Here is a 9,274-nt window from a genome sequence, read left to right as displayed (position 1 = left end):
GGTCTGCTTTGGGGGCAGAAGGGCACGCATGGGAAGTGGGACACAACACTTAGTGCTGTGGAGATTTCGGGCCAGCTTGGAAAGCTATCACGACTACCACAGACCCACAAACTTCATTTACCTTCTTTTTGGGAAGAGAGGTGAATTCAACCCCCAAATTATCCAAACCTCTTAGCTTTTAAAGGCTCTTTAGTCTCCTGTTGCACTGTAAGAGGTTTCGTTATCTTTTTTGTAGAGAAGTTCTGTATTACGTGTGTATCTGTCATGACGTAAGAGTTGGGGTGACTGATTGTACGTTTCGAGCCTTTGCTAAGTAGGCGTGCACCAGCATCTTTAAATTTGAAGGGAGTATAATAAGCTGCCTGCCTGTTTTTTCTAATCTGAGAATTTTTCAGCCCACGTGATTCTCAACTAATGTAACTAAAGGTACTCTGTTTATGTTGCTGTAAGTATGATCTAACGTTTGCTTTTAGCAAGAAACTCTTCCTAGTTGGTATGCGCAGAAGGCATAGCTTACGTGGGACTGAAATAGTCACAGATAGAAACTTGCTGCTCTAAATTGAGCGAACAGGCGTGCTTGTGCTATATCACTAGCAATGGTAGTATAAGCTGCTTGTAATCTAATTTGTGAAAAAACAGGTATTCATTAATTATGCAAGGTAAGGTTTTTTTTTACAGAGGTAAAAAATTTAATATAGGAACCCAAGTAATGGTACAGTTGTCAAAGCAGAGAGGATAAGACAATGTAATTGAAAATTGTGTGCTTTACTTTTCTAGCGCAAAGGTCTTTTCAGTGAGAAAATGGGCACTGCTTGATATTAAAGATTAAGTGGAGGCATGGAGGATTATATGGAGGACTTGCCTGTTTTGTTTTCAGTAGTTGCTGGAAAACTTGGCACCCTTTAAGTAACTGAAAGCTTTTTTTTTCTGCTTTCCCTCTTCTGAGGAAAAGGGGAGAGAAGCCTTTCATTAAGTCACACATGATAGTTAACTTATCACATTTTACAGCTTAATCCTTTTTCTTTAAAGAGTTGTTAGTGAAAAGTCAAACCAGCCATCTTCTGTATAACAGTCATTATTAATATAACTACTGAAAATAACATGATTATTTATATGAACACAGTAAGATCAGTCACAATGCTGATCTCCTCCTACTGTGGCTTGTTGCCTCCCATGGTATCTTTCAAGGAATTTAAATGACTTTATTCTAAATTACATCCATTCACTCTCCTTGATGAAAACATAACAATGCGGAATTAAAAATAAGGAGTAACTTTTGTACTTTTACTGTTGGTCTTGGCATTCAGGGATCTAAGAGGTATGAACAGGCTTCTTGATTAAACAGGCATGAGCTCTCCACTTCTTCAATACCGCTGTACTGGTGTTAATAACTTGTCAGTTGGGATATGGCTTTGAGGAAAAGGACTTTGAATTTTAATTGTTTTTTTTAATGCAGTTTTCTTATTACTGGGTGATGGAGGCTTTCAGCAATTTCTTCATGGGTCACTTTTGCATTTCCCTCTTATCTCCACCCCATCCTTACCACAGTATCTCGCAGTAATTCTCATTTTCTTAATTGTCGAATTTAAGGTAAAAACGTGTCTTGTGTAACACACTCTTCACTAATTATTTGCTGTGACATTTTTCTCCTTTTTGAAACAAGGAAAACGCAGGCATTTTTTGAATGCTTCAAATGCAAGAATTAAGATCATGAATTACTTGTGAAGAAGAGTTTACAGGAAAAAAAAACAGTGGTTTCCGCTCTTCCTGTTACGTGTTGCTTGCTTTAATATTTTCATCAGATCGCTTTAATACATTTTATAGCATGATTCTGTGTGCTAGAGCGTTAAAAACTGCTACAACTTTAACTCAGATTATTCCCCCCCTTGCCCCTCTGCGAGAAGTCTTTCAGAGTTAATCTCTTCTGTGTAAAATTTCAGCCAGAGCGCGCATGAGGAAGGAAGAAAAGGGCTTTTGGCCTGAAGCATTAAGACTTGACGCTCCTTGCGGGTGTAGAGGGGATCCGTGGGTGCCGTGTGAGGTGTCGGAGATCCGCGTTCGGTGTCCGTGTGCGTGGCTGTGTGGCCCAGGAGCAGGGGATGGATCCGCACGTGCCCTGCCTGCGCACGGCCGTGAAGGACGCTGCACCTTTGGCAGGTTTTCCCACTCTCTGCCCACAGTCGCTGTCTGTGAGGGCGAAGTGAACCTGTGTCGAAGAGACTGGGCTTTTACGGTGAGGGCTGAAAAGAGTTTTGTTCACCCGCGTACTCTTGCGATACAACGTTATTTGTTTCTGAATAAAGAATTGACGTTAAAAGTGAATGTTCTGTGATGATGTTAAATGTGCGTAAATGGAGATCGTTACACTATGGAAAAAATAAATGTAAAGAGAAGAAATGGTAGATGGGTAAAATGGAAGAATTCATTCTTCCACACTAACAGGACAAAGACCTATTGAACAGAAAATCTTACCTTTGAATCAGCAGTTGAGTTTCAAGGAGGAACTGGACATCTGCAGATGGAAATCTAGGTATGAATGTAGCTGAAGGTCAGAAGAATGCAGTCTGAGTGCTGGACTCTTGTGTTCTTAGTGATACAAAAGTATCTTAATCTGTGTAAAGGAATTAGACATGATCGCACATATTTTGTCATAATCTAAAGGATAAGTATGTTGACTGCTGGTAGCTCAAGCAGTTTCTTCTGAACTCTTTCTCACGAGAGGTCTATTGATCTCGCTTCTACCTCTGGTATTTCCTTATCCTGCCGCTCAGCTTAAGTACTGCTAAATATATGTAAGTTCTTGAGGCAATTACTAATTTCCTAAGCTGCTACATGTATTTTCACTCTCTAGTGGGTTTTGTGTGCTATTCACATTTTGTCCTACATTAAATACTTTACCTGCGTCTACCAAAGGAGGTGCTAGGTCCTCCCTACCCCTTTGTCTTTCCAGCCCGGAGTTAAAACAAAGTTTTCTTTTTAATGGCTTCTGTGTGTTTGTTAGCAAGGGGCATTGCTCTGCCATGCTGCTCCCACCCAGGTATCGCCAGCTGTTGTCTCTCATCCAAATCCCTTCAGTTCCTGGGGGGAATGGACCAGGAGGGAGCAGAGGGTCTGGGACCGTGAGGTGGCCCTGTGGGTTGGGAGACCGAGGCATGGGGTTGGAGGGGGAGCAGGGTTAAGGGGCTGTCCTGGGAGAAAAAAGTCGGTTTGGATGATGAAACAGGGAGAGAAGAGATAAGGTCTGTTGAAATAGGATTGTGGGGTTAATAGAAGCAAGTGAACAGAAGGGAGAGACCTCTTACAGGAGACGATATGTGGTGGGAAAACTGGAATTGTCTTTGTTCAGGAGCAGTTCGGAGGGGAGGTCAGGGCGCAAGGACCTGATGGCAAGCCTCAGAAGGTAGATACGAAGTGGGGGCCAGGTTACAGTAGGGAGGGGGATAATTAAAACTGGCCACACAAGAAGATTAGAGGCAGCTGGGCTTAATTAAATTTGCGCAGGGAACTTGTAATTGTGGTGGTTTTTTAAATTCAGTGAATACTAAATCTAGGGGGTTTTTTTGTGTGCTGTGAGATATATGTTTGACATAAGTAAGTAATTAGAGGAGCACTTTCATTTAGTGTTAGTTACTTTGACCACTTTGCACTGAATAAACAACATGAATTGATTGTTAAAGTATCTAGAGAGAGCAAAAAAGGGAGCAGGGTAATTTCTAATCCAACAGAAAAGTTACATGTGCTGCTCCACAAAGCGTTGGCAGAGCTTTGTTGGGCAGGGTGATAGTAGAGCAGGAGCAGACAATCTTTTTAGCTGCTAATTTGTTCTGGAGCTCGGAGCTGTGAACAATGGAGTTGACAGAGCGATTTGAGGTGTGTGGAGGTTTGGAAGTAGTGGTTTGTTGTTCTTAAAAAAAAAAAAAGCATGCATGCTTGTAGAATGAGATGCATTGTTAATGATGTATTTTATTTTGATGAAAAGTTATTGAAAATTTTTAAAGCCGTATGTTAATCTTGCTGTAATCAACATTTTGGGCTGATGAAATATGGAAGGTTTGTTTATTTTCCTGTTCTGTACAGTGTATTCAACTCAGAATTTTATGACTTGAAGAGTCTGTTAGTATAATCAAGTTTGCCATCCTGTGTAACGCAGCAAAATTACTCTCTTGTAACTTCTGTTTAAAGCTCATAGCTTTAGTTTAAGTTTTGGCTTTGTCTGAAGTATCTTGTCTTCGTTAAGTCCTTGCATAAGGATAATTGTCTGCTACCATAATCTATAAAAGAAGATGGTGGATTCTTCATTTGACTTTGTATAGTTTCAGTTTCCAGTTATTGCATGTTGATTGTTTTGGTTTTTTACTTTGCTGTTGTTCAAAATCTTTGCCACTTACAAACTGTGTAGCCAGTAATCAGATCAATATATTAAACTTTTTCTTTAATACAGCATGTAGGTTGCTTGGTTGTAGTGTTTTGCGTTGTTAGCTGTCGTTGGCCATACACTCAAAATATTCTTTTTTCCCTTTTTTTCCCTGAAAATATGGTCCACAATCTTATCAGTGTTAATTGTGTTGTTTCTTTCTACCTGCTTGATGCTGCATTTAATTCTCTTGGTATGCATGTTTTTCAAATGGGCTTAACAGGTCTTAGGTGGCCAGCAGGGCTGGTTTGCCCTTTGTGTTAGTCTGGGTTTGCATCAAGAGCACACTTGTGAGTGCAGCTCCTGATTGTCCACACCTGCTCCCCAATAGAAGGAGCTGACGCACAGCTGTCCCAGAGCACCTTCGGGGTCACACTACACCAGATGTGCTCCAGCTGTGAGGGTGGGAGCTGATCTGGGAAGAAGGGCCCCTTCCCCTCCCCAGTGCCCGTATCCTGGGGATGCTGAGTCCCAGCTCTGCACGTCTGCCCCTACGGACCTGCACTGCCTGCTCATGTGGACCTGGCTTGAGGTATCAGTCTTGGGCAAAGCCTGCTTAGAAGGATTTCATTTTCTTTCAGAAGGTAGGTTGGGGTGTTGAAATGAAATCACAGGAGATCCTTAGCTTGGGTGGGATGTTCCTGGTTTACTTTCTATTTACCTCAGTTATACAGCTTAATATATCTCAGCTTTTTACTGGGTTATTTATATTAATATGTTAGGCAGGATTTAATGAAATATCTACAGAAGTTTTTGTGTCGGTCCTATGGTCTTTGTCCACCAAATCTGTGATCTCAAAAGGATTTGTTCTAGGAGCGTCCACTGCCCATAAACCATGTTGTGACTGCAAGTATTATGCCTTTTCACTGATTGCCGTCCTGATCAGTTTTAGCATGACTTAGGGTAGTAGCCAAGTCAGTCTAACGCTCTGATTTCAAATTCTTTAAAAGCTGTTGTGGTTCTGCTATGCTTTGTTAAAACACCCCCCCACCCTTCACCCCCACCTCTCTGCACCCACCTCATTTCCCTTTTTTTTTCTTTATGGTTTCAAGTGATAAAAAAGGAATAATAAAAACCAGCAGGACTGAGAGAGATTTCCTGATTTTCCCCATAGTTTTATGTTTTTATAGGTTAAAAATGTTTAATAAGCTCTGTATCTACTAGAGGGACAGTGAGACTTCGCAGTAAAGCGAGAAGGGCAGCGCCCGTCCTTCCCCCTCGGTACAGCGCGCAGCCTCCCCGCGTTGATGAACCCCAGGAGCTTTCTCCGTAGTTCCCCAGTGCCGCTTGGCGTTCCTTACAGGTGGTTTTGAGCAACTGTTGTTCTGGGTTCTTTTTATAAGCTATCTTCTGTGCAAATTTAATGGATAAAGCTGAATAATTCTGCTTAAGCAGTATTTAGTCTTCAACATAGATAGGGGATGCGTTCATCAGCTCTGAATTTACAGTTGGATCAGCCCAGGGACTTCAGTTTTCCTTGGGGATTCCTTGTATTTTGCTTTGCCGTACAACTGGCTGCAAGTGTTATAAACTTACCTGGGAGTTGCCGAGTTAGACTTGTTGACCAAGTTTAATGAGGTTTGCGTGTTTATGCCAAGCGTGGCCACTGCACTGCAATGTTTTGGTGTCTGTGTAGAGGAAAAAAAAAATAAATCTCTTTGTGGTCTGAGGTGGGTAGGAAAGGAAGAGCTTTCCTCTGTGGGATTGCTGGGGTTTAGCTGGTTTGGGGCATTTTGGGCTCTGGGAGTGTAAGCGAAGGAGGCACTGTACTAGCTGAAAACACAGCATCTTACTGCTCTGGTGGTTGGTTTGTAAATACACTTCTTCCTGCAAAATAATAAGCCTGTCTTATTCCTTACATATGGAAATGATTGTATCTTGTGTATTAGCTGACAGTAGTTAATTCTGAAAGCACTTAAGTGGCAGAAGGCAGCTTTAATGTTTCAAATCTCTCAGATAATGTACATCCATCTGTTCTTTAGCAAATGCATCACCTCTTTGCATATTGATGATTTCTGATGTACCACTGCTTGTAATTAAATTTTGATAATGCATTTTAGAGGCTTCTGGAAAGATTATTCATGCAAATACAGAGTAAAACCGAAATCACTTATGACTGAAGCTAATTTTGTGAATTGATGGTCACTACAAAAATGTAGGAATAATTAAGAATATATAATCATACTAATGTGTGTTCATTTTTTTTTTAATTGGCTGGAATTTCATTTGGGTATATTTACAGTAACAATAGTGTTATTTTTGTTGCTTAAGCTTTTAGCAGAATCCTGCATTTTATTGCTTAACTATTTCAATGCTGACCTTTCATGTTGGTTGCTTATAGATACAAACTGAAAGTATGTATTAAGTTATGGAAACAAATGCAGCATTTGCAGTTTTATCAAGTAAGTCCTAAACCAATAATTGATGCGTATATTTGAAATAATGCTGTTGATACTGAAAAAATGCGATTAAAACTTTTCAGCTTCATTCATGTCGATTTAGAGCAGCATTTGTGGTGGAAGCTAGAATTGCTAGGTTGTGGAGATGTAAATCTCGTTTGGTCTTTTTTTAAATTATTACTGATTTTTACATGATTTAATGCTTAAAAAATCCAAATATTTTTCTCTTTTCATGAGAAAATAAGATGTAGTGTTGTTGTGTTCATAATGCCCAAATTATGAAACAAGTTCTGGTTTGGGTCATGGGCAGCCCAGTGTCCTAATGCTTTTATTCCCTGGTAAAAGCAGGCGTCAGCACAGCCTCTGCTTGCTTCCCACACTCCAAGACAAGGACACGATGAGCTTAATTGTCTTTTAGTATTAGCTTCTCATTCACTGATTGGAGCTAATTGTTAGTGGACACTCTTTGGAACACACATTTCAGCTTTTGAGCTTATAAGGTTTTCTTTGGGGGCAACTGTCATCCGGGTAGATATGTGGAAACTTGAGAACCATGTCTTTGGGATATGAGTAATGTTTCCGTGAGGAAGCGGGGATGAGTGTGCAGAATCCCATCTACAAATCCTTCTTGATGCCAGACTTGAAAATCATCTGTAAACGTGTTTCTGTGGCTTGTATGGTATAACACAATGAAAATTACCTTAGAGCTATGGTTTCTGGTACTTTCTTCTCTCCTCACCAATACGTTGAATGTTTTTACAAATGTCATGGAGCAAAGTTGGGGTTTATCTGGTGTCTACTTCTGACCACTGGGCATCTCTGTGGCCAAAACTTGGAAGTGATAAGGCTATATTCTTTAATGGGTGCTCTCTTTTTCATTTATCTAAAAGAAAATCATAGTTAGAAGAAATGAAACTTTCAATTAGACCTGGAAACATACCTGCTTTTAAGCCATAAGGCCAAAAGCAGTTCATCGTTTGCAAGTATTATATGAAGTCTGTAATCAAATGAGAGGGGAAGATACAATGCCATTTGAAAATGATCTTCATCCAGTTTTTAGCAAGTAATATCACACACTTGGATCTTCTGTTGACATGAATGTTACTGGTTCTTGTGGATTCTCTAGGAGGGCAAGTAGTTCTGAATTTTGCAGAATCTGGTGCTTACAGAGATCACGATCGGACTGTTTGATAGAAGAAATAAATCTCTTGCTACCAAGTTGTCTGTGGTCTGTTTGGGTTTTTCCAGTTGTGTGTCAATTAGAAATTATTCCTTGTTTCTTGGAATTTGAAGTTGTCAGGAGTAATACAATGAAATAAGGTTTTAATGCTTTATCTAATAAAAAATGCAACTTTTGTAATTTCATGCTTTTTCTTTTGTTTCTCCTTAGAATGTGAAAGCATTTGCATCTTCAGATAGCCTAGCCAAGGTCCAAGAAGTAGCAAGCTGGCTTTTGGAAATGAATCAGGAACTGCTCTCTGTGGGCAGCAAGAGGCGACGAACTGGTGGATCTCTTCGAGGTAATGCTTCCTCAAGCCAAGTAGATGAGGAGCAGATGAATCAGGTCGTAGAAGAGGAGGATCAGCAGCAAAGACGACAACACGAGGAGCAGCACATTGGGAGGAATGGGGAGATAGGAGGAGAAGAACCTGGGTTTGATGACAGGCATGAGTCTCAGCAGGATTCAGTTAGAAGAAAATAACAATAGACTTATTACAGTGGATGAAGAATCCACTTGTAACCAAGAGGAAGATGATGATGAACATGCTGGTGATCAAGAGGAGGAGGTGGAAGAGGAGGAGGAAATGGACCAGGAGAGTGATGATTTTGATCAGTCTGATGACAGCAGTAGAGAAGATGAACAGGCTAACAGTAACAGTGTCACAAATTCCAATAGCCTCATGGACTTGCCCATTCACCAGTCATCGCCGTTCTACATAAAGACAAAGGTGAGAAACTGCATTTTTTGTGTTTTCAATCCTCGTTAACTCTGGATTTTGGAAAATAATTTGCATATTTAACTTTAACTAAAGTTTTACAGGAAAATACAGGTTTTTTGCTTCTGAAAGAACTCATTGTGAAGAATTTATGCAGTCCACAAAAACTATGCTGTTTTCACTGTTAATAATCAAAATACTTGTATGCATTTGACATGAGCAAATACCCCTATATATTAAGGAATAGATCTCTGACTATGTCCAAAAGTCAAGGTGTTTCTTTATAAGTATTTTTACATGCTAAGTCATTCACTTCATAAGACCCTCCTGGCATTATTTATGATATTTTCCTTCTCAAAGCAGGCAAGAAGGAAGGTAAGCAATTGTGCGTTTGTGGTGTTCTCTGAGAATATCTGCTTCATTTCGATGACGACGTTGCAATGAAAAAATAAAGTGGAATATTACAGAAACATCAAGTTCTTCAGGCCAGGTTATAGTGAGTTCACTGACAAAATACAGTTTAA

The 9,274-nt window shown here is 40.1% G+C and overlaps 1 protein-coding gene across 1 annotated transcript; it reads left to right on the top strand.

Annotated features, from left to right (window-relative positions):
- The first annotated feature begins 8,272 nt into the window (after nucleotides 1-8,272).
- On the top strand, nucleotides 8,273-8,964 carry LOC104166445 (F-box/WD repeat-containing protein 7-like). Its single transcript, XM_009706379.1, is given in 3 exon segments — nucleotides 8,273-8,497; nucleotides 8,499-8,762; nucleotides 8,908-8,964. Coding segments are annotated over 3 exon segments (546 nt in total).
- The last annotated feature ends 310 nt before the right edge of the window (nucleotides 8,965-9,274 follow it).

This window comes from Cariama cristata, unplaced genomic scaffold (genome assembly GCF_000690535.1).
Source record: "Cariama cristata isolate BGI_N322 unplaced genomic scaffold, ASM69053v1 scaffold178, whole genome shotgun sequence".
In the NCBI taxonomy this organism is placed as follows: domain Eukaryota; kingdom Metazoa; phylum Chordata; class Aves; order Cariamiformes; family Cariamidae; genus Cariama; species Cariama cristata.
Note: the sequence above shows the minus strand (reverse complement) of the source record. Positions and strands in the feature narration are given on the sequence as shown.